Source organism: Empidonax traillii, unplaced genomic scaffold (assembly GCF_003031625.1).
Source record: "Empidonax traillii isolate 1590-97213 ecotype Southwest subspecies unplaced genomic scaffold, ASM303162v1 scaffold25:size3598162, whole genome shotgun sequence".
In the NCBI taxonomy this organism is placed as follows: domain Eukaryota; kingdom Metazoa; phylum Chordata; class Aves; order Passeriformes; family Tyrannidae; genus Empidonax; species Empidonax traillii.
This window is the reverse complement of record NW_020955218.1, coordinates 2,231,853-2,255,684: the sequence shown is the minus strand read 5'-3', so window position 1 is coordinate 2,255,684 and position 23,832 is coordinate 2,231,853. Positions and strand designations below refer to the sequence as shown.

General features: G+C 39.8%; 1 protein-coding gene across 12 annotated transcripts in view; it reads left to right on the top strand.

Moving 5' to 3' along the window:
* Positions 1 to 23,832, top strand: part of CACNA1C (calcium voltage-gated channel subunit alpha1 C) — a 431,380-nt gene that overhangs the window by 271,899 nt on the left and 135,649 nt on the right. For all 12 annotated transcript variants that reach the window (XM_027905723.1, XM_027905708.1, XM_027905715.1 and 9 more), the window contains exons 8-9: positions 8,614 to 8,717; positions 15,496 to 15,668. In XM_027905723.1, the coding sequence (XP_027761524.1) occupies positions 8,614 to 8,717; positions 15,496 to 15,668 (277 nt within the window). The remainder of the gene's footprint in view (positions 1 to 8,613; positions 8,718 to 15,495; positions 15,669 to 23,832) is intronic.

The following is a 23,832-nucleotide window of genomic DNA, read 5'->3' as shown; positions in this document are numbered from 1 at the left end:
GTGGTGTGGGAAGCTTGGTCAGTTCTGGAGGCTTCACCCTCTTACCAGGGAGATCCGGCAGCATAACTATGAACTATAGCTAAACCAAAAGCTTTTAATTAATAAACCAGGAATTACAGTTCACCTGGATCAGAACAGGTGTATTGGGGTGAGTGCATCTACAGCAGATTCAACATAATCTTTATTAGCAGGGGTGAAGAGACAACCTCTGCAGACTCCCATCTTCTCAGATCTGTCTGCCCCCTTACCCTGCTCTCCCCTGGAGTCATCTCCCATGGCTGCAGTTTGTTTGATTCTTTCTCAAGGGTTCTCTGTTGCAGATTAATCTCGATGTTTCTGTTGTCCTCATCGAGGCAGTCCTTTCTCGGTTAATGGCTCCATTTAGCTCCTGCAGAGAGTTCTGTACAAATTGCCAATGTTGCTGCCTCAGTGTGGAATTTTAATTTGCTCTTTCCATCACTAGAGAGCATACAGAACAATTGGGGAACCAAGCTACATATAGGAGTCTATTGTTCTTCCTACTGCCCACGTATGATGAATCTTGCCTACATTATTTGTTTTTATCCCACAGTGACTGTATAGCAGAATAACCTGTCTGGAGCAGTCTCTGACTGGTTCATGATCCCTGTGCTCTTGGCTTCACCCATCTCTATCTTGCCTTTCTTATGAAGACACTGAAAAGAAGGTTATACATGTCTATGTGTACCTAGAGAATGCACATACAAAATTTGGAAAATCCATAATTGAGGTAACAAAACGAGTAGAAACTTAAAAATAAGAGCTTGGAAAAAACGCTGAGCTTAAAATTTCCTTTTTCCTTCAGTACTTCAAAATAAAAGAAATCTGATTGTCAAATTTTTAACAGGAGTAACTGATGAAGTGCTGCTCATTCCTTTGACTCTCAGTTCAGACTGCAGTTGGGTTGAACTCTCTGGTCTCTCCTCTGCATCCATCTGATAGTACCACCTACAAAATGTGGACAATTTTGGAACAGTCATAAGAAGTGGCTTTGGCTTAGAATCCCTGTAAGACTATTAGTGTTGATGCTTATAAAGAAGTTCTACTCAGAGGAAGAGCAAAGGCATCTGGAGTCCTTTTCTTATATTTTTAGCCATTCATAACCAATTTTTAAGTCCATAGAAATAAATCCAGCCTATTTTAGGGTTTGTGTTTTTGCTTATTACAAAGTTCGCAGGTTTGATATTTTTTTTTATTCCCCATCTCTTTCCTCAGCTTTGAGTGAGCTCTGAGACCTTAAATTCCTGTCTTAATGACTCATGAGGTCTGAAAGAATATTCCAGGTTGACAAGAGGATAATACTTTTTACTGTGCACTAGAATTCATAGACAGAAAAACTTTAATGTTTTTGTCAATTTTTTAGTCGTTGTGTACATTAAATTTATACTTTTTTGCAAGGAATTTCAGAAAATGAGCTCCTTATGCATTTCTTCCAGTCCTGTCCCCAGCTTATTCAAGCAAAGCGGTTATGTGTATCAGTTCATTTCCACTGGTAACAATAATATTGACCATTGGCTTCAGAGGAATTATTCATATGCCTTAAATTATGCATATACATGAGTGCTGGATTAAAAACCAACCAAGCAAAGACAACTAATTAGCTTTTAAATAATGAACGATCTGCAAGTTGGAATCTGCATCCTTAGTGTAATAATACACTGTCTAAATCCAGCTTTAAGGGTATATGGTGAGTAATAGGAAATATGATCTTTTTCTTGCTCCCTTTGTGAATGGTGAGTTCAAGTGCTGTGTGTATACTTACTTGAGGTGTGTGTGGAGAGCAACCAGGAATTTATCAAGTAAAAGAATGCTTCTCTTCATGTCTTTATTGACATGATATGCGGCAACCTCACACTATTCAGGCTTTAAACAAATCAGCAGGTTCAGGATAGTCAGGATTTTAATGCTAAAGAAACAATCCCATGGTTTGTTGGTTAGGTTGGATAAAGTGTTTATCAAGCCTAACATACATAGGAAGTCAATTTTAGTAGTGTCCCTCCTTACTATACCTTTAGTTCCATGTTAGCTCATTGAAATCTTCCTGGGGCTTCTTTTGAGAATTTGTAGTTTTGTGAAAAAGATAGAAATTGTGAATAATAATTTCCTTGTTGAAAGCAGAGTTAGATGTAGGGGAGTTTCCAATAAATTTAAAAATGCCTAGTTAATATATTTATCACAAGTATTACATGGGGAAAAAGTATTGTAACATAAGCAGTGTACTGTTTATAGCTCAGAGAAAAACGCAGTGTGCAGGATTCATTACCAGAGCTAACAAACTAAATTTTTGCATATTTAGGGGTTGGTTTATTCGTGTTACAGTTGTATTACCTACCTACAAGCTGTTCAAGAGCATGGCTGCTAAAAAGACAGTTGTCAGATGTCTTAGATCTCTAAGGACAAATTGAGAGAAAGACTGGAGTCACATCTTCTCATTACAAGTCCTCTGCCTGCTCTACTACAAAGAGCTTTCCAAGCAAAGACTCAAAGTACTGCAGAGCCAAGGGTTCTTAACCTCAAAGAATCTTTGCATTGAGAAGTTAACCAGAAGAGAATGTCTCTTTGAACAAAATAATTTCCATTTTGTTTGCAGAGCAGCCTCAAAAACCTGCTGTTCCCAGTTACAGTTGTTAGTTGACTGTTCTTAGGAACTGCCAGCAACATCCATTTTCTCACATGGGATGAATAATATTTTGCTCCTCAGCTATTTCTGCTGATATATTGTGCCTAGCATGGGGAGAGGGAGATCTTTCAAAGTTTTGCATCTTCACTGGACAAATGTATACAGACACAACCTTAGTTACTTCTGAAGTAATAATGAAGAATTAATACATAGGTTTATGAGATCCTTTTTCTGTTCTCTGATTGTACGAATGCAAAGCATTGGAGTTAGTGAAGTTTCAGAAACAAAGCAAAGCTTTAGCTGTCATGAAGGCAGTGAGAAGATACAATGGAAGCCAAAGAAACAGTGTAAGAGTAGAAGTACTGTAGGCCACAAACCCCTTGCCTGAGATGTAGGATTTACCTACATCTATAAAATAGACATTTTTTCTTTAATATTGTCAACTCAGCCATAGCTGTGAAGGGTAAAGTTCAGACCTGTGTTGGTTTTTGGTTGGTTTTCTACCCAAGTTCTGATTAAAAGGTGTAGGAGAAAACAGTTTTACTTTACAGTGCATAAAAGTGCATCATCCTATAAAAAGTGTTTCTAGTGTTGTTCTAGCAGACTTTAAAGTTGTAGCTCCACGAGCATATGTGTGAATGAAGTGCATTCACCCAAATATTCATGGGAAGAGAAAAAAAGAGAGGGTGAAAAAGGAAAATTTATGTTTTAATGCAAACCTTTTTACTTTGTAATCGATCAGTGATAAATATCTAAATCTCACACTGGTATCTGCATGACCCTTTATGGATCATGTGAGCTTTGCCTGCCAGTAGCCTACCACGAGATCTTTGATCTAAGGTGAGGAAATCACTTCTATGCATTCTTAAAATGCTTAAGTACTGTTCCTGAAAAAGGTGCTTTTTGAAATAAAGACTTCAAGCAGGAGAATACATTCAGTGACAACTGTTACCTCTTTTCTCAGCTGTCTCCTGCTCCTAATTTCTTCAATTTTAGATAGTTACAAGACATCCTTGGTTTCAACCAGAGATCTTGCTACTGGCCATGATCATTACTTTTGGCTAGATTATTTCCTGAGGCAGTGAATTCCACAGGTAGGCTACATAAAACAGCATTTCTACACAAAATTTCCTAAGTTACTACCCTTTAATTTTATGGAATACTCTGGTCCTCTTGATGAATGTTACTCTGTGAAAGGTTATACACTTCATTGCAGAACACTACCCTTCATTATAAAATACTTGTAGCACTTGTGTTTGGAAAAGGTTATCATAACACCCTACAGTCGTTAGAAATCAATTAGCAATTTATTCAAGAAAAAGAAGCCTGACCCAGGTATCCTAACAAACTCACTTCCTGTTAAGCTGCAGCTCTCCAGTGCTGTGCACTGAACAAGACGTTGAATTTTTTGTCTTCAGCTTGCTATTTTCCAGTGACAGCTGCCCTTCTATGATGGATTGCACTTTTCCTGTAGCTCCACGTTATTTTTAAAAGACATTTGCCACAAAGTGTCAGGGTGTGAGTGTGTGTCTTGTAAAGTCAGCAGAATGGAGTGAATTGTGTCTGCCCCTCCCATTAAGTGACTGAAAGCCCTCCACTATGTGCTTGGTCATGCTCAGCCACTATGTTAATAGGTAATATGCCTGTAGCATTGTCTTTGAACCATGTTGCCTGTATGAGGAATGAGATACTTGCAAAATGTGCCAGACTATTATCCCTGGGAAAGAAAAAAAATCGCTAAGCAAGTAATGCATGCACATCTCCCGTGGCCTTACTAGTGTGTCTTCACCCATGTCTTCTGAAGAACTGGAAGACATAGGCACAAAGGTCTATTTATAGAGATAAATAGATTTTTATTCCTTGGCCCCTCCTGAAACTGCTGGTAGTCATTGTGATGAGCAAACTACAGAATTAAAAATCCTACTGTTATTTCTAAGCAATTACCTGTACCATTGGGAAAAAAGCCTTTGTTGAAATGCCATAGGCATGATAGCAATTAAGGATGCCTGGTGAAGAAAGAGCTCTTCTGCAGTACACAAGGTCCAACAGACCTCAAATATGCTCAGATATCCCATCTTTTCATCATGATGCTGAGTGGTTTCTTTGACAGTGCCCAGTGAAGCAAGGTAGTATTCCACTTTGCAGATTTGAAATCTGAAGCATAGTGAGCCAAATGATGCCCCCACAGCGCTGGAGAGGGTATGCAGCAAGTCATGAGAAGGAATCTTTATCTCTTTATCCCTGAGGTCTGTGAGAGATGATGCACTAATATGCTCTAATATGTGCCAACTTCCTCGCTGTTGAGAGTAGTGACATGTGAGTGTTGAGATGTGAGCTATGAACGGTCAGGCAGTTTGACTCAGAAAGCAGAATTACTTCTATAAATGACAATCTGCAGATTCTCACTGATCCTGTGCTTCCAGCTGACGTAAGAATTGTTCAATACATGCTTAAGTTGGCATCAGGTTGCAATCACATTGACTACTGGAGCTGGAATATTATCATTCAGACCTATACTGGCTGATGGTCTATATTCAGAACTGTGAATTTAGAAGATGATCCACTTTTTTGTTGAGATTCATAGGGTTAGTAGTGAATACTCAGGGAGAAGTGGTGCACTCAGTGACCAGAAAACTGAACTGTGTATCAGTAGTTGTCCGTCCTGGAGAGGTAACCTATAACTGAACCATTTCCTCTTCACTGGAGGCAACAGTGCAAAATCTGTCTTGCACACCTCCTTTTCTGCCCTCAGTAGTGTGCAAATGGTAACACTCCTGGTCTTGCTGTGACCCTTTGCATCTTCTCCACTTCAATAGCATAATGAGGAGAAATCGGCTCTGCCACCTAAGTTAGGCCTGCAGTGAAAGGCTACAGCTGTAACCAGCAGGACGTGTGTGTATGCAAACATGCATGATTAATAGCTGCAGATCTGCAGAATGATTGTAAGCTTCCAGGAAACAGCTTCACTGGAACACCAGTGCACGGCTCTTCCTGAACAATGCTCCCATGCAGTTATCATTGAGGACTGTCCGTCCTGGATAGGATACTTCCATTTTGGAGGAAGCATTTTCAGATATTTAGAAGATACAGTCTTAGCCAGGAATTTAATGTTTCTTAAATATTGGTACTTAGCTGCTGCTGTTTTAAGTAAGTCTATTACTTTTCTTTCCACCCTCCCCCCCAACTTCCACTTTTGTCAAACAACCTATTTCTCTGCATTTCTCCTGCAGATGTTTTTCAGGAGCAAGTATCAAGTTCACAATGTACTGTTTCCTTATTACAGGGAGTTTTTAACACAATTTACCAAATACCTAATGTTATATCAATATCTAACATATATTCCTGGAATATGTCACCTGTGGGTCCGTCCCACGATGTATGGAATAGTCTTGCTTGCTGCTAAAGAAAATGAGGGGTGAAAGCACCAAACATAGGCAAGTCCAGCAACAGAGAGATGAACTCAGCTGTTTGCCAGATACTGATGGTTTCTCTATGCTTGAGAAGCTGTCTCTGCCCCTCAGCTTCTCTGATACGTTATATCACTGTGCAATAAAAAGGAGATGAAAAGCTGACTTCTGAAATTTTCAGTCCAGGAAGTCCCAAATGCTCTGCTGTACCAGAATGCAGGTCTGTTTTTCGGGACTAATTTGTGCTGATGCAAGCTGGTACGATCGTTATGCAATTGTGTGGGCATTGGGAATAGCCAGAGTACACTATATTCCAGTTATAGACTTTACCAGGCCATGGTGGAAGCTTCTTGCCATCTGGAAATCTCTTCATTCCAGGGAAGCTTTGTACTTCTCTGAGTACCCTGACACGCCCCTGAACTCTGTACCTGGCACCCTGGCCTTTGCTGCTTAGGATTCACTTGTACCACAGTTTTGAGAAGTTCTGCTTTTCCAGCTGACTTTCCCAGATGACAAAAAAACCTACCCAAACTGTTGATAGATAAATACCATACAGCTCAGGCTTTTTTTATCACCATCTATCATAATTAGAGGGATGTCAAGTCATCAGTGTGCCCACAGTGGTAAATTCTTATGGCAGTTTTTGAAAGTCATCCATACTCATTGTTTGTGCGGATCGTTTTATATAGATAGTGACGTTCTCTGTAGAAGAGGGAGGCTGTTAAGTCTCATTCCTTTACTTAATTCCAGCTTGGGCAGTTACATTTTGCCTGCCTGATTTCCCCATTGGGATCTCAGGTGAATGTTTCCTTCCATCTTTATACAGCATGATGTTTTGTTCTTATTAAAGCACTGATGTGTAGTATACACCAGAGGTGTCTACTTTTTGGTCGTGTGGGATGAAATGTGGCTTGCAACCATAAAGAATAATCGGTGTGATTTATAAAGTAACTGAATAATTCTACAAAACTAGAAAAGGCAAGCTGTTTAATACAGTTAGGGGATGTTAGAGGTTCAGGTACTCTCTTCTGACCACCAGATGTATTCATCCTGTGAGGAAGGAGCTGGTGAACTGTTTTCACAGAGGGAGATTTCGAACTTATTTTTTAATGAGTCTACTTCAGTTCAGTCACAGCTGAAGGAGCCTTGAGATGGAGTTCTGGATCGGCCCATTGACTGTGGACTATTGCCAGACAAGGACTTTAGTGACTCTGCTTTGGAAGAAAAATGGATAATAGACTTCCATCCACAAAGAACTGATTATATTAGTGTTCTCTCCTGCCTTGCCTTAGTGAAGGTTTGAAATTCATTTTCTGAGTTGTTACAAATCTTGAATCAGATCCCTTTTCCTGAAGTGTGTCTCAGTGCCCATACATGGAAGAATATTTTTTCTGTGATCCCAGCAAGCATTTAGGTTCCAAAGGAAAAAGCATTTTCCTGGAAAGAGAAGACAACATACAATAAAATTTTCAAAAGGGTGGAAAACAAAGGAACGTAGGTTGCTTTACGCCGTTAGGTACTTTCAAGTCTGCAATTTATGTTCATAAATCAATTTAGTGCTCCTGAAAATGTTAAACACCATCTGTTTCTTTAATGATGCTACGTCTGGCTCCAACGATAAGTGTTTATGAACAGTAAAGAAGAGACTCTGGTATTTTTGATACCATCATGAAAGTGAGATTCTATTAAGGTATCCAGCAACTTTCAAAATTTTGAACTTTAAAGGAGACTTCAAGATAAAATAGTGTTTATGTACTAGATGCTTTTAGAATATATGCAAAATCTTATTATGTGCTAGAGTTAAACCACACATAATACAGGTTCTGGTGCTAAAACAATAGTCTACCTGCTTTGTTTGCAGATGCCTGCAGTAGTGTGAGATCATTTAGTTTACAGTCTCAAATTCTCTTGCTATTCCGTTGCATAGGAATCACGTTTTCATAAGCGATTCATCCTTCAAGCAGAGAAACGACGTTTGTGAGGAAACTTTAGAAAACACTTGACCACACTGGGCCTTGAAACAACTTTCCTCAAATATAAAGCTGCTGCCCTCAGTGTGGTAAACTGGGAAAATTACTAGAGCATTGCCAGGGACAGATCAGTATTTGGCCACAGTTCCCACATGCTCCTCTCTGAGGTACCTGTACTTGTGCTACACATAGGAAGTGAACGTGATCTGGCAACGCTTAGCAAAAAGCAGCAATATTTTCACTGGCAGCAGAGGGTCGTGTGTATGTGTAGGGAATAGAAGTTTAGAGGTCATGAGGTGGACCTTTTGTGGTGCTGTAAGTAAACTCCAAAACGTAACAGTCCACAACTTCGAGCATCTAAAGAAGTGCCAGTAGGCACTTAGTCTCATATCTTAGCCTGTATTAATCAATGACTGTAAGGAAACAGATCAAAAGAACAATCAAAGGAGCAGTCACATAAGAAAGAACAGACAAAAACACTTGCTATGATTATGTGTAAACCAACCACAGGCTCTGTTTACAAACCTTTCCATCTGTTCCTTTGCCTAATCATTTCTGCTTTCCCTCTCTGTCTTCTAACTTTCCTTCATCTTTCCAGATGCAGGACGCTATGGGCTATGAGTTACCATGGGTGTATTTTGTCAGTCTGGTCATCTTTGGATCCTTTTTCGTTCTAAATCTGGTTCTTGGTGTGTTGAGCGGGTAAGCTGACAGTTTTGGTGTCCTTTTTCCAATGCTACAGGGCAAGACTCCATAATAAGGGTTCTTCCCTGTCACCAGGATACTTTCAGAGGGATTAAAAATCTGAATTCAAGGAAGCTTCACATCAGCTCTGAAATACTTTGACAAAATGTTCAAATATTGTAAATAACAATACAGGTAACAAAAGCAGTGTTATTCTCTGACAAAGAAATTCAACCTCAGGGCACTCAAAATCACTATTGTCAACCTGTCATAAATTTTTAGAAAACTGGCTATTGAAAAATCTTACTGCTGGTGACTTGGGATCTCTTTGGCTGGAGCCTTGCAGTGCTCAGAATCTGAGCTTGTCTCACTAATTATCATTCCACTCTTCCAGGTCAATGATGCCATAGGAAGGGACTGGCCCTGGATCTATTTTGTTACACTAATCATCATAGGGTCATTTTTTGTACTTAACTTGGTTCTCGGTGTACTTAGCGGGTAAGCAGTACCAGGAAAATGTTTTATTATTGTTTATTTTTTAAAATTTGTATTTCTATTCCTACTCTCTGGTTTCCAAAACAACAGTCAGTGGCGGGTTGATCTCAAAAACCTTAAGAGAAGGCCTATGCTATCGCTGTGCCAATAGCAAAATATGGCATTCCTAATATCATAGAGCGAGTCTTTTGAGTAAATCCAAGGCATATAAGACAATTCTTTGCCTGTAACAAGTTCCTCTACCTGTGCTCTGTGGGAAGAGGACAGCACTATGTTCTCCTGTGGGTAAAGCAATCCATTTGCCATAGAAGAAGGGGATTGTAGTAAAATTTCTGGAAGAGTCAATAGGATTGAAGGAAGAATGAGAGCACGAGACAAATCCTTCCACATGTGTAGGATGAGACTCCTGCCAAATTCTGTCTTCTCACAGGAGAAATTTTCACATTGCTTAATGTAAGTAACACACAGCCTAACAGGAGACTATTTTCCCTGGAGAGAGTCTTGGGCACGTTTCCTCTTCAGTAAGCCCATCTTCTCTATTGTGCAGATTACAAGCCTGGCATGGTGCAGAGAGAAAAGATCATTTCCCTCTGGCCTTTCCTAAGGATGAACAGAGAAGCAAGAGAAGTCCCTCTAGTGCTTAAGCATTCTTAAGACATGCAGACATTTTTCTGTATTTCAGTTCTGCAGTATAACCCTCACTGCAAAATGTCATTTTAGGAGCTCTGATTAAAAACAATGGATATTGTCCCCAGTAGTGAAAAACTTTACTGCCCTGGGGAGCCACATAATTAGAGGAATCAAGCCAGCAAACATTCCTCGCAAGATTCTAAAAAAAAAGATCTCCTAGGATTAGGCTTCTGATTCCATATTTGGGCATGACTGGGTGATCACAGCCATTCTATGTACGTGGATAAATATGGCATGAGGACTCCAATGCATCCTCTTTTGCTTTGGTTCTAACTTATTACCTCCTTTGATGAGCTCTGAATGAATTTGCTCAGGGACTGTACCTGTCGCCTGAGTGGGCAGCCCTGAAGTCTTGTGGTAATAAGAGAGGGAAAATTATCTCTGAACAGGAGAGAGGACTTGATGCCTCACAGAAATTGTGTCCTCAGTACTTGGGCCAACAACACAGAAAGGGCAGTAGAGGGACCAGAGAAAAAGATCCACCACTGGCCATCTGGCAAAGAGACAGGTAACAGAAGTTCTGCAGGAGGTATTATTACAATCTTCATTACTCCACTGGAGGAGATGTGCTGCTAAGATAGCTGCTGCAAAAAGAAGGGTTTCCAAGCAGTAATGGGAGTGGGGGAAAAAATCCCCAGTAATGAAGTGTCAGGCAATAGTCTGTGTTTGGATATCTGGAGAGTGATACTCAGGGTACAATTATAAATCATATGCTCCTCCTTTCTCCAGGTGGGTACTCTGACCAGCAGGTAAGGATATCAGCAGTAGTGGAGGATGATGACCAGCTGACAGAGGGAAAGTGATCTGGTCTATAAGAGATGCCCTCCAGGACCATATAGGACAGTTATTAAAGATTATATGGTATCTGACTAGATAAACAGTGCTGGTGAGCCCAGCCGTGAGGAGTGCACACTGTTGAAGCACTGCTGATTCAATTTACCTGGATTTTTATCTCTATATAATTAAAAATTGAATTTCCTCTCCCTTTCATTGTTAACTCAAGGAAGTGTTTTGGGGCCTAAATCTTCTGCCTGCTGACATACTGCAGCTAGAACACCACAGCTTAGTGGTAAGAGATGGAAACAGTCTGTAGAGGGAACTGAAATCGAAGATGAAGTTCACCTTGTTTAAGCTGTGAGTCACTCTTTCTGGCTGTCTTCACAGTGTTATGACAGCTGCACCGTTTCTGCAAAAATTTCCCCAACTGGAGAAAAGTAAAAAGAAACTTAAGAATTTGCAACCATGAAAAAACACAGAAATTATGGGAGAAATGTTCCAAATTTTCTTTGGGCTAAATAAGCAGTTCTTAAACAATTAACTTTCTAAAGCAGTTCTAAATTCTGCTGAGTTACAAAGTGTCTTCACTTCGCAAATTCAGCTTTTTTTTTTTTTTTTTACCTAGAGTATTGCTATTAGCCTGATCTGTGTAGATGATCCACCTGTCTGTCCTATGTAGATACAAAGCAGCATTCCTGCTTATCTTTAAATATCCATTCTGGGCCTCTCTGATTTCTTCCCATTTATCTATTTCAGGAACTTGAGCAAGCATGTTGTGTAGGTAGACTTTGTCAATGACAGATTAGCTTAGGGGTTTTTTTTAATCACTTCTGAATACATAAGTGTAATTAATTGTACTCACAAAGACATCTTGATTGCACCTGCAAAATCAAATGCTGGGTTCTGCTCTGCCTAAAGAACTCATCTGTAATTTGTTTTTCCTCAGGTACATCAACCATTCATGGTCCTGGTGAATTTACTAGTCTCGTGATAAGCTGAATAGCGTGTCAGAGTATTTATATAGAGAGTTGTAATCTCTTCCTGTCTTGACTGAGCACAATATAAAATTCATCTATTCCAAAGAAAATATCCAGTCAGCAGATCACACAGAAGACTTCCTCAAGCCCAGGCAAAACAATTCCACATCATTGCTGTGAGCAGTGATTAGAATTTGCTTGAGATCAGAGATTTTCACATCTGTGTTACCTGTTTCAGTTAATTAGTGAGGAAAAATACTGGCAGTGTGGGTTCAACCTTCAGACATGCACGCTGAAGCACATAGATTCACATTCCCTTTATATTTTGACTAACAGTGAACCAAATCCCAGGACACAGGCCAAACAAGCAGTTGCCTAAAGCAAATGGAGGGCAGGAGAAACAGCCGTTTTTTTCTACTTTGAGAGGATCCTGCAAAACCCAGTTGACTGCTTGTGATGATTTTACTACCAGGAAAGAAGTCGGAGCAAATGGGAGGCTGGCTATGGTTGTAACTCCTCCCTGAGCAGTTTTTGTGACCTTTCAGGAATTTTTTGCAGTCTTCTGTCCCCTCTTCCAACTCTTCCCATTCCTAGGATGGATGAGATTTGAAGGCTTGTGCTCCAGTTTTAGTAGTAAACAAGAGCTTTGAAGTGCTAGAATCCTGCTGGTTTTCTCACTTTCCGTTTCCTCTACATGTGAAAAGTCATCTTGAGATCAGATATAGGCAAGAGTTACCTGTATTTCATCATCAGGGTGGGAAAGAAAAGTTTTCTTCTGATACAGCACAGGATGCAGAGCTGGGTGTTTATATTTATGGATTTTGATCCACTGTAGCCTCACAGACAAAAAATATCTCTCCAGAATACTCTGCTATTTTGTATTCCCATTGGCAGACAAATCTTATAATTTTCTGGGAAAAGTAAAGGAAAGTGAAGGAAACTGAATTCTTGTGAAAACAACCAGAGCTCACCAACTCTTATACTGATGTTCTTGGGCTCACTGAAAATGGACAGATTGCTTGATAGTTCTGCAAACCTTTGTTAACCTTACCCTGACACGATAGTGCAGTCTTTTTTGAGAAGACCACCTCCAGACTCAAGATGGCATTTCCATCAGAAAGCTTGTTTGGTCCTTGGCCTCCCTGCTGAAACTGCAAACAATGGCCCTTTATTGTGAGCTGTGATGGTGTCAGAAGAAATGTGCCCACCTGCCTGCAACAGGCACCGGACTGAGTTCACCAGCTCATTTCACATGGGATGGTAAATGATCATTCATAGCAATTCATGATGGTGAACTACATTTGCCCAAGTACAGGCTGGTGTTCCACATGGGAGGTGGTTTGAATTGCCGTAGCAATTTCCTGAGCCACCTGTTCCCAATGGTCTAATGTTAGTAGAGCATAGAAATGAAGACAATTTAAATAGATTGTCTTCTTTGGAGAGTCATCTGAGATGTGGAGTATCATACATTGTACAAAGGAAGGAGACATGCAATCGCACATTGTTTAGATGAGGCAATCGCAGTGTTTCCCACTGTAAAACTCTAGTTAAAATTCACTCCTCTGCTGATGGTTACTGTAAAGACATCCTGTTAAAATCTCACACTGCTTTAGTCTCCCCCACAACCCCACTGAGGGGGACAGTAAGTGTGGACTGAAAGGACCCGAGCAGACATACAGCTTAGAGACACTGGACATAAATGATCCACTTCAGTGCACAGTAGGAATTTCACTTCTGAAAGCTGGGCTGTTTAGTAATTTTTGCCACTTTGGTTTCCAAAACCGCCCCTTTCAGTTTATATCCATATAAATATAAATAGTTCTCACTTGAAGTTCAGGGCTCAGTCTGTTTAAAAATTGGACCCATTTGTTTTAGATTCTAAAATAACAGTTTTGGAGCTAACAATTGAAATTTGATTTATCAAACAGGCTTAATAATTCATAGATTCATTCAGTGATTATTTTTTTCATAGTTAATTCATTAATTTGGATAAGGCACTGTATCAGACCCGGTGGAAAGGTGTTATTGAAGCAGAAAATATAACTACTATTGATTGATTTTTCAAAAATTCTTTGTACAGTTTTTATTATTATTATTATTGGGGGATTATTTGTTTTACATTGTAAATAGCAAAATATCACTCCCAGTATGACAAAATTTCATTTTTTTCATTTTTTCCATGCCTTGAGGCTGAGTTTGGAGCCAGGGTTGACTGTGATCTCCCTTCAGTGTTTCTCTTACTCATTTCCACCTTCATTATCACAGCCCCAGGGGAGGGACTAAACCCTCAGCAATGTGACAAAGGCACATGCTTTGTCAGATACTTTGGCTTGAAATTAAGGGACCATCCTACTTTGATTCTGCTAGAGTGCTGGTTTTTGCACAGCTCATATGATTGAAAGCCTGATCCAAAACCTATTGAAGTCCACAGAAATCTTTGAGTGAGTTTTGGACCAGACAGGAGGAAAATACTTCACCATCACTGTCAGAAACCAACCTCCATCTCAACTACCTATAGAGCAGTCACATGGCATTCATTCACATTTGGGATAGGATTTTCAGAATCCTCATATTATGCCACCAAAATTGGTGTTAGGTTTCCTATTTATTTTTGCAGGAGCAAAAATTAAGCAAATCCTAGGTGGACTAGGATTTTTTTTAAAAATCCACTCCTTGTTGACTTTCATCAGCAACAGTAATAGAGAATGAATTGGAGAGAATGGCTTTACCATTACAGAATGGACTGTATTATCTGCTGTGTGTGTCTTATGTAGGGATCTGCTTCAGCAGATATGAGCCTTAATGCTTAGGTACTCTTGGTCCAGCAATTTTCACAATCATTAAGCTTACTTTTTGAAATACAAGTGCTAAAACCTGGTTTAGAACCACATGAGAGTCTGTAAATAGAGGTAGGTCAGCATTTCCTGAAAAAAAATATTGCTGTATAGGTGTCTCTGAAAGAGGGGAAGACAGAACCAAAGCCAAAAAGAAGGCAAAGCGTTCAGGATCATAACTAAGCAACATGAAATTCTTGTTCTTAAGCCCTCTGTTTTCAGTCTATATTCCCAATAGGGTTCTTTCATAAAACTGCCATCAAATGTCTACTCTTTTCACTTTCTGGCAGAATCTATTAGTTTTTTCTACCCTTAATTTATGTTTCTACCCATAATTTGTGTTTGTTCACACAACTTGTATTTGAAAAATACATTTTGTGTCAGATAACAGGCTTGAATACTGAAAATCTGCAGTAAAACATTGAGGTCTGAGTTTTTAAATATATTTTCCAGCACTGTGTGTGAAATTGACCATAATTAAATGTGTACAAAATTGTGAGTACCATTAATTACACTTAACCCAATTTAGTTGTGATCACACATATAATTTTAAAGACAGATTGAAACCTGGCTAAAAATTAAAGCCACCATCTCACTCTCCAGATGTCAGATTATTGTCAAACAGTTCATCATTAACCATTATCCGTATAGATATTTGTGGGTAACTGTTAGGGAATATCAAGTGGTACAGAATATTAGAAAGTGTATGACACTGTACAGAAAATTGCACAGAAATGTTACCTATGTGTTTTGTTTGAATAGTCAGTCAAACGTTGAGAATTAAAGGATTAAAACCAGGTATTAATCTTTTCCTAAGTATTGGTAGAAATGTGGACACTCCAGCTGTTTTACATGTGTATCTAGAAGGGACGGTCCATTCATGTGTCTATCTTAAAAGGCTAGAGAAAGCTGGGTGTGCTACACAGGCTGAGGAGACTTCCTAGTGGAAATCAATCTAACCCATTGTTTTTCCATGTCTGCCTTCCCTCCACCCATGTCCCCTCCCTCCCTCCCTCTTGCTAGGGAGTTTTCCAAAGAAAGAGAGAAGGCTAAGGCTCGAGGCGACTTCCAGAAGTTACGGGAAAAACAACAGCTAGAGGAGGATTTGAAGGGATACTTGGACTGGATAACTCAAGCAGAAGATATTGATCCAGAAAATGAAGATGAAGGCATGGATGAGGAGAAGCCTCGAAACAGTAAGCAACTTTCTTCTCTCTCTTTCTCTCTCTCTCTCTGTGCTTTTAGCAAGAGAGCCTGTGCCCACCTGCTGTAGTGCTGAGATGGCTTAAAAGGAAGAACAAGTTCTTCCTGAGACATGCACTGTGCTTATACATGATTCCAGTTTAATGCCCGTAGGAAACCGTGGGAAGCAGAAATATGTGTGCAATAACTGAGATTCTGCAGATCCTTGGTGTTTTGCCTGCGATATTGACATAAGATCCTGACGTTAAACAGAAAAATGGGTCAATACTTGCTCTTAAATTCCACTACTGAGAAATGTTTTAAAATATACGTGTGTTTCCCATTCCTTTATTTAATTGCAGTTCAGTGCTACAGGCTGTTTACAAATGGTTGGTACTTAGAAAGCAAAGGTTTCTGAGGCAAAATAGTGCTACAGTGTGGGAGAAGGGCCTAATCAACCCTGTTGTACATTAAGTGGGCCATCTGTAACTCTACTGAAATCAGTGGATTTGTGTTTGCTTTTTCCAGGCTGGATTTAAGCTCTCAGACATTTCTTGTAAAGGTGTTATTCTTCTGTTCTGGAATTGACAAGATGTTTGTATGAGGTGAAAATTCACCAACAATCTCTTCTTATTAGAAATCCTGAAGAAGGGAGGGCTTGAAGAAAGCACTGCTTTCTTCATTGAATTACTTTTATTGAATCTTCTCCTTCCGCCTTCTCTTTTACCAGTGCAGGCTCCATAACACTTCAGAAACAATTAGCAGTTATCATCGCTGGTTGTGCACTTGGGAAATGTCAGACTTGGAACCTTTACACAGTGAATGGACTCTGGCTCTACTCAGCTTTCATTGCAGGAATGTGCATTTTCTTAGTTTGATTTTGGTAGGGAAGACAAGAAACACTTCCCTGGAGATCCTCCTTCCTTCCAAACTGCCAAAATGCATGGGATGATCCAATGAAAAACATATATTCTAGTAATAGGAAGATTGGACATGGGAAAGTTGTGCCTTTCTTGCTTTTGCAAGATTTTATGAGATGTTAATGAGCTTTCGGGGAATGAGCACTATTGTTGCCAAAACACTTAAATTCTTTCAGAAAAAAAAAAAAGTGAGGTCGTTAATATCAGGTTATACCCATGATACTTAGGTATCTGGACTTGAAGGAGTTACTGTGGTAACTTGCTCAGACTGTCCCCAAATCAGGATATTTTGATTGTTATGCTACTGTCTTCATAGGTCATATAACTTACTTTCACAATTTAAACTCAGCAATCATTCAGAAATGAATTTATTATTCAGAGCCAAAATTTGCTGCTCTGTGGCATACAATACATGGATATGTCAGATGTAGATTCATTGCACATGCTGTGGAGTGCAGTCAATCCATATTTGAGCTTACAAGCTCCTTTTATGGGTGGTGATATTAAGAACTGGAAAATAGTGCATCTCCAGCTTGCTTTCAGTTCTTCCTGTTCAGTTTAATAAGGCAAGGCTTGTAAGGCGTGATTTATAAAAATTAGTCCCCTTTCATCTTACGAGCTGTCTAGAATCTTTCATGGTTGGCTGTTAATTATAGAATTACCTATTATTAGCAAACTAACTTATTACCCATTTCTTTTCCAAGCTACTAATGAGTGCAATGTCTACAATGATGTTGGTTCCAAGTGTCAGGTCTTAGGGCAGTGGTGTTGACAAGACCCTTGTACACAGCACGTTCTCTGTGACATTGTGGCTTAGGGGTGCATTATCCATTTTTGTTACATGCAGACCAGGCTTGGAAAAAAACATCTGCAGTCTGCAGTGTCTAGCACTAAGCATTAGAATTACACCTTTGTAGAGGAGAAGGCTGTGGACTGATTTTGGCCGTGTTCTGGGGACAGTGGTCATGCTAACAAAAGTTTCAGCACAAGAGAATGGCAGAGACCAAGCAAACAGGTCACTGTGAAATTTATTTGCCTATTCCTCTGATATATGTGCCCCATTCAGAGCAGGCACCATTCTTAGTGCCTCTGGCCTGTATCTGTGAATGCCAAACCAATCCTCCTTCTAGCCTTGGTGTACTGTCCAGTGCTTTAACTTCGTCTCCCCACCACAGGCTCTTCTGACTGTGTAACTAATGGGTGTCTCTGAACCATCTCAACCCACTCAGGTTCTGCAGACCAGTTTACTAACCAGCTCTGACAAGGCCTGTCTGCTGTCCTGAAGCTGAGTCACATTGCAGCTGTACTGCTCTTGGGGCTTGATAGATCTGCTAGAAACTGGGTTGAAAGAACACTGAGTCAGAAAAATTGAGAAATAGAGACTCTTTCCTTAATGGCTTCAGCTTAAGATAATACCACAGGAAAGGTACTGTGAGTAAGTGACAGGGTGTTTTGTTTGGGGTGGGTTTTCCTGGTGTGTTAGCTACTGAGTTGAATGTTTTGGCATTCATGCCAGCAGTCAATCACCAGTAGGGTTAATCTGAGGGAGAAACATAGTATTAATTCTCTTCCAAAAGCCATCTACAAAATGAGCTCCAACTGTAAGGGACAGATGGCACAGTTGTAAATTCCCTCAGGAATCCCTTTGGCTTGATTGCTCCCAAGACATTTGAATCCCACCTACTAGCAGTCCAAGATTGCATCACCAAGATTCCAATCTCTTCCTTATCTTTCTGTGTTTATCTCAGTTGCCTCATATGCACCTTCAGTGTGCTTTTCGTTCAAGTGCTCTCCAAAGCTCACGGCTTTCCATCTCTCCTACAACATCCTGAACTCCACAGATGATTGTTTCTGCCCCTTTCCAGCACACTTCATTCAGTGATTAATTAATGTTGACTTTAAAGGTATCAGCCCTGAGACTTTCAGATAACAATTCACTGAAATGCACAGGGCAGTTCAGGCCTCCTTAAGCTGCTGTCTTAGCTCGGTAAACTTCAGAGGTGGCCTTTGCATCATTTCTATTGTACTGATGCTCAGGAGATGTGCTCCTGCCTGAACTCTGACAGTGACTCACATGGTTACTTTGAAGAAGTCACATCAGTTTTTGCTTCTTTGGTTTTCCCCTGGAGGTTGTTTGGAGGCTTGTGAGGAGTTAATGAAGAATATCAGAATAGCTCAGAAGTTTAATTAAAGTATACTTATTAAACCAGAGTCTCAGCTAACCTAAGCTCTGAGATTCAGCAGTTTACACCATCTGGGCCCTGACCCAGGTAGTCTACCTAAACTGGAGCTTCCCAAACACAAAGAACATATGTTTCCAGTCTCTTCTCTGTCCTTGGCAGCTGCAGAGGCAGGTTTTGCTGTCTTCTGACTTTGTAGAGAGTGCTGCCTGCTTGTCAGCATGGGAACTGCCTCCTGTAAAACAGAGAGCACAAGGTGGAAGGGAAGAGAAATTCACTTGCTTCCCTTTTAGGTTTGACTGCCTATGACAGTCCTTAGGGCATCACTGACTTATCTTTTTTATATTCTGCTGCTTTCCTGAAGCTGTCAAACCTTGCCCTAAGTCTCATTCAGTGTTTACAGTCCTAATGAAATGATCAAGTCTAAGGACTACAATAGTGAGGACCTTAGTGAAAAAAAGGGTAAGAAAGGAAAACAATTGCAACCAGAGTTGGACAATCTGTGCATCCTTTAGCAGTTGCTCTCCATAGCAGAGGTCTTGGCATTCTGCTAAGGTAGTTTTTTTACCAGTTGTCGCTCACACGGACTGAGAGACATTCACAGAACAGGCTGCATTAATTCTCTGTGTTTTGGGGAAATACCATGTTTAAGGCAATTTTTTCATGTTTGCAAACATGATTTTGCCATTATGACAGATGTGAGGTGGGATATGTGAAAAGGCTTCTGGGGGCTGTTTGTGTTGATGATTTTCAGCTGTGCTCTTTCCCTGATGGGCCTTCTACATGGAAAGAAAACATTAATTTGACAGAGGGGAGAAACACGTCATGGCACAAAGCAGCTACTGAATTTCAAAGTACATGATACCAATGAGAACCGTCCCTCCTGTTGCCACAGTTACTGTGAATTTGCCCTGGTTTTTTTCCCCCTTCCTGAGAGTGGTCTGGTATGCATCTGTGTTGCTGTGGGCAGAATCAGGAAACCCCAATCCAACCCAGATTCTCCTCCTATTGAAATTAATTGGCAAAGCTCCCACTGACTCCAGTGGGGTCACGAGAAAGCTGTGAATGGGCAGGGAGAGGTAATTTGATGTTTCTGACTGCTCAGATTTTGTCCTCCCTCTGTTTCCTTCTATTTCAGTTTTATTTGGTGCTACTATGTGTGTGAGTATGACCTCATTAATGTCCCTAAAAGTCTAGTGTCCTGTAAAAGTAACAGAGCCCACTGCTTGGCCTGGCATCTGACAACAAAGGCATTCTGTGATTCAAAACAATTCATTCTTCTACTTAGTCATATCCAACATAGAAAGTGTAAATTCAAGAGCTCATTTGCACGTAGCTTACCCTACTAAAATTTAAAGTCTAATCATACTCCAAGGCCCTATGGTAGTGGAACTGACGTCTGTAGATAATCAGATTTTCATGTAACACAGCAGAAAAAAAAACAGTACAAATCAACGCATTGCCTATCAAATCATATAACAATACTTCGGATAGTATGTTAAAAAATTAAAGGTATGGGAAGGGAGTTGACTGCGCATATAAGTAGTTTTATGCCTCAGTTAAAGTCAGAATAGTGCAAAATTGAAGAAAAAAAGTACAGAAATACAGGCAGGTTCTAAAATGTGTTTTTGAAAAAAAGCTGTTTAAAAAGAAATAGTCTTCAGTCTTCACCTTCTGAGCATTTTTTGTAGTACCTTGATGACCTTTGCAAATGTTTGTTAACATCTGAGTTCACTGCCTCTAAGAAATCAACAGCAACTGAACTTTTTCGTGGACCACAGATTTTGTCTCACTCCTACAACCAGTGTTACTTCTGACATCACCATAACTAGGCAGTAGAGTGCATTTAATCACAGGTTTTTGAGAGTATTCCCCAGAAGAAAATGATTTTGAGACAGCGAAGAAGTTTTCAGCAGCAAAGGCAATATTTTAGAAGACATTGGTACCTCTTGGACCATTAGGACTTTTGGAAAATCCATGTCTTTCATGGAAGCACTTAGTGCTTTTGCACGTCAGGCCATTAATGAGAACAGAAGAGCTGGTGGTTCAAACAGGAAAAGGGAAGAATTTTAGGACTCTAGAAATAGAAACCTCAGCAATTTTAACCCAAACAGGGTTTTATTCCCAAGGGATCCAATAGTAGTTTGACTCTATTACGTAACAGGGATAAAAGCATGACCACCTTTCTCTAAAAGTCCAGGCGTTTTCGGATTTATCTATCCAATTTCTTTTGACTTGACTTCCTTTTGCAAAGTCAACTTATACACCACAAGGACACCCCGTTGATTTCAGGGAGGTTTTATACCAAATACATACCACTGACTAATGAAATCTGTCACTAAATCCTGTGCAACCCTTTGGAAAAGTTAGAGAGTTGAAGCTGTTGGATAGAGAGAGCTTTGTGTACACATCTAATGATGATACCAAATATAAAAGAACACCGGCTTTTCGATTTGTACATTTAATAATTTCACATGTCAGCTTGCTCAGTGGCCTCCGAATCATGTGCTTAGTGTACTGAGAAGGAAGTAGCTTATTACTTTCAGCCTGGAAAAAAAATATCATGGTGCTGTGGGATAATGTCTAAGGTAGGAAGTACATAACAGGATTTTCCAAGACTTGGTTACAGGCTAAAATTTCAGAGTGGCCTAAAAAACTCTTGGTACATTTTCTGTGATGAAATTTAATAGGGAAGTTTACAGCTAGGGAATCAACATGGAAGATGAAAAGGGGAGAAATCAGAGAGTGTATATTTACAAGATATCTGTTTTGAATCCATTCTTGACCATCACTACCTTAAGATTCATGTCTTCTTACTGTACAAGCAAAAAGATGGTGTTCTGAGCTAATTTCTGTTTAACAGAATATATTTGAACTTGTCTACTGACAACAAGTTAGAATAATACACCCTGTATTATTCTAGTTTCATCCACAAAATCTGTCCCAATGTATTTCACATACACATGGAAGGACATGGGCAGCCACCCCTTGACAGGCAGGTACAACTTGATTTTAGAGGATTTCTGCCTATTGTCAAAAAACAATTTTTAAAAAACCCCACAGGGTGCTTGCATGGGATTTAAGATCATCTAAGCAAAAGCTCTAAAGAGGCACAGGCTGGAAAATGAAACCTTTATCAGTTTAGTTCCTCCACTACCAGTTTGTAGTTTGAGAATGGCATCATACAACCTGTTTGTATTTTGCTTTCCATGTGTAAATACAGGGAAATCAATGCCAGCATTGTAAAATGATTTATTATCTGCCAACACCTCATCTAAAGAGGAAGAAAGCACAATCTCTTCTACTTTTATCATTGTCCACTGATGTGGAAAATAATCATCTGGTAACCAAGAAGAAACTAGCTACAGTGCCAACAATTTGAAGGCATTTCACAAGGGCACTTAGTAGGTATTTCATAAGGAGTTTAACAGCTGGGGTAGATTTATTCTCTTTCACCTGGAAACAGAGGGACAAAAGAAGTGCTTTTTGGTGTTCACTGCACCACCAGTTTCTTCTAGGAAGAAAAAAACCTCCATGTGCTCAGCTACAGAGGTTCCAAAACATGGTTTTGTTGGACAGGAGTGAAAGTAACTCCCATGTGTGCTCTGTAGAAAACAGTCCCAGTGGCATTTTTCTACTTTGTCATCTTTTGAAGTAGCTCATATGCTGCTCTTAATATAAATACTACAGTTTGTGGACACTTATTAAAGGTCCTTTGTAAATGATAAGTCAGCTTTGTTTTTGTTGTGGGGTTCTTCATAGAGAAGCTCAGGTTGCAAAATGCAGCATGGGTTTGTGCTACAGATGTCGAGCTCAAGTCTATAATTAGCATGCTGCCTAGAAAAAGCTTCTGGAACATCAGTTTTCACATTAGGCTGAATCGCTCCTTCAGTCCTTAGGCAAAAATCATACTGGAATTCCTGGGGATTTTGCCTGGGTAAGGACTTGGGCCCCAATCTGTTTTGTCCGAGGTCAGTAACAAAACATGCAAATGTCAGCACTTGAAAATGTTGCCCAGTGTGAGGTCTTGATGCGCCAGAGGCTTCTCAGTGCTCACACATGACTTCAATATTGTGTAACTGTCACCAAAGGCAAAGGGTGAGATATTTGGAATCTGAAATTGCTTGCAGGACCAAGTAGTCCAGTACTGTTTGCCCAGTGTGTTATTCCACTGGCTAAAGTGCAGTTGTATCTGGCATGAATTTGACCCACTGTCATTACGACGAGCATGTTGCTCCCATAACTGTATTGAAGGAAATGTGGGATCAGACCCAGATTAACTTTTATATCCTAAAAAGAAGAAAAAACATGTATCAGAAAAGAATAAGAAAGCATTTGTGAGGCGTTGTTGTGACCCTGACAATAGCTTTGGTAGCAGAGTACAGAGGGCAATTATATTCAGCAATGTAGGTGAAAGAAAGTCAGGCTGCCATTTCCAAGAGTCATTTTCATTATGTAACTTTCTGTGCAGCTGAAGTAACAAAAGGAAGATCATTTAGTGTGATTCTGCATCTACCTTTGCCCCATGTTGCATCAATGTCAACAAAACTATGATGCCAACATTTGATTTTTCCTACTGGAATAAAACCAGAACTGAGAGTAGACTTCCCTCCTGACTCTTCACTTGATGCTTTCTTTTTTTTGTTGTGAGTGAAAAATTAAGGAAGCCGTATGGCTTTATCCCTGAATGTTTTGTCTTTCTTCCCGTTTCCAAGAGGAAATACTTAGGGGAAAAAATTAGTCTTCTCAACAAAGTGAAATTTAAACTTTGGGGTTTAAATTATGCTTAAAAATGCTTCCACTGCAGCATTGATTCTTGAAATATGTATGCAGGTTAATATTTGGAGAGGTGTGAACTCTTGTTCTGGACTCTTTTGTCTAATTTAAAAAAAAAAAAAAGGCACAGGTGACTGCCATTGTCAGTGCCAGTGACACAGTCTCTCACACCATTTTTTGTCCTCTAGACCAGAATTTTAACCTTGGAGTATATCAGATAAGGCATTTACAAGTTTTCAACTATTTTCCTTCTCTGGGAATTTGCCATAATCATGTTAATCATTTTAATAAATACAGTTTTC